A 1,317-nucleotide genomic window follows, 5' to 3' on the forward strand; every position below is an offset into this window, starting at 1 on the left:
GGATTCGAACTGCTGACCTTTTGGTTAGCAGCCAAACTCTTAACCACTGGGCCACCAGAGAGAGATTATGTCCCAATCACTTCCCTCTCTCTTGGCTGACGGAAAGAAAAAAACAAAAACCCCGCTGGACGGATGATAGGAAAGAGAAGGAGGAAGAAGGTTATCTCTTCTCTCCATCTTAGATCTTGTCTGTCACCCTTCCAAAGGAAGGATATCGAGTGGCCCTTTGCCCACGACACCCCATACTGCTGGGATAACCCCACTTACAGATTTTCCTGCCACTCTAAGTACTTTTTCTCTTTCCCTGAGACAGTCAAGCAGTAGTAGCTCCTTTTCAATTTGACCATTTTAGCTACAACTGAGTGTAGTTTTTTCTGTTTACAAAATGTTAGGAATTAATTTTTAACAACATGCTGTGTGGCTTACTCCAAAACTATTCAAGAAAAGATCTCGAAGTTATAAAATCTATTCCTGCGACATTTTGCATAGATCATTGGTAGCGAATTTGTAGCTGCATCATCCTTTCCTCTCGCCGTCTGTGAGAAACTTAATTTCATCTTATTTGCCTTTTTTTGTTTTGTTTTTTAATAATTTAACATTTTATTGTATTTTTGGTGAAAACACACAGCAAAACACACTCCCATTGAATCATTTCTACACATAATGTTCAATGACATTGGTTGCATTCTTCACATTGTATCGACATTCTCATTATTGCCATTCTGTTTGTTCCACTCCCATTAACTTAGTCTCACTGTCCCCCAAGCTTCTCATCTGTGCATTAGAGTAACTGTTGCCCTTTTACTTTCATATAGATAATTTTTTAAAACAGTTCAGTACTCAAGGGCACCATGCTTTACTTTTTGAGCTAACCTGCTATTTAGTTCAAAGGTGACTTCAAGGGATGAATTGCTTGGTTTTTTAAGATATTTGAACACTGCGAACGTTGAAAGGTTATAATTAGGTGAATGCCGTTGACAAAATAGGCTTTTCCCGTGATTACAGCCATGTGATTACTTGATTACAATCACTTACTTTTTTTTTTTTTTTTTAAACATTTAATCATTTACCTGGTACATTCCAGAGTGTTCCTTGTCTGTGTCTTCGGTCTTTTGCCCTCATCTTCAGTGCCTTTGTTCCTTTTTCCCTCCCATAGATTGTCTCTGGTCAAAATGTGTGTCCTGGCAACAGCACGGGAAGCCCATGTATTGAAGTGGACGTCCTGGGCATGCCCCTGGACAGCTGCCATTTCCGCACGAAGCCCATCCACCGAAACACTCTGAACCCCATGTGGAACGAACAGTTTCTCTTCCGGGT

The 1,317-nt window shown here is 40.2% G+C and overlaps 1 protein-coding gene across 1 annotated transcript in view; it reads left to right on the forward strand.

Annotated features, from left to right (window-relative positions):
- PLCE1 (phospholipase C epsilon 1) overlaps window positions 1-1,317 on the forward strand; it is a 282,148-nt gene that overhangs the window by 259,734 nt on the left and 21,097 nt on the right. The window contains exon 23 of the mRNA XM_012557636.2: window positions 1,157-1,315. Within this exon, the coding sequence (XP_012413090.1) occupies window positions 1,157-1,315 (159 nt within the window). The remainder of the gene's footprint in view (window positions 1-1,156; window positions 1,316-1,317) is intronic.

Source organism: Trichechus manatus, unplaced genomic scaffold (assembly GCF_000243295.1).
Source record: "Trichechus manatus latirostris isolate Lorelei unplaced genomic scaffold, TriManLat1.0 scaffold00007, whole genome shotgun sequence".
In the NCBI taxonomy this organism is placed as follows: Eukaryota; Metazoa; Chordata; class Mammalia; order Sirenia; family Trichechidae; genus Trichechus; species Trichechus manatus.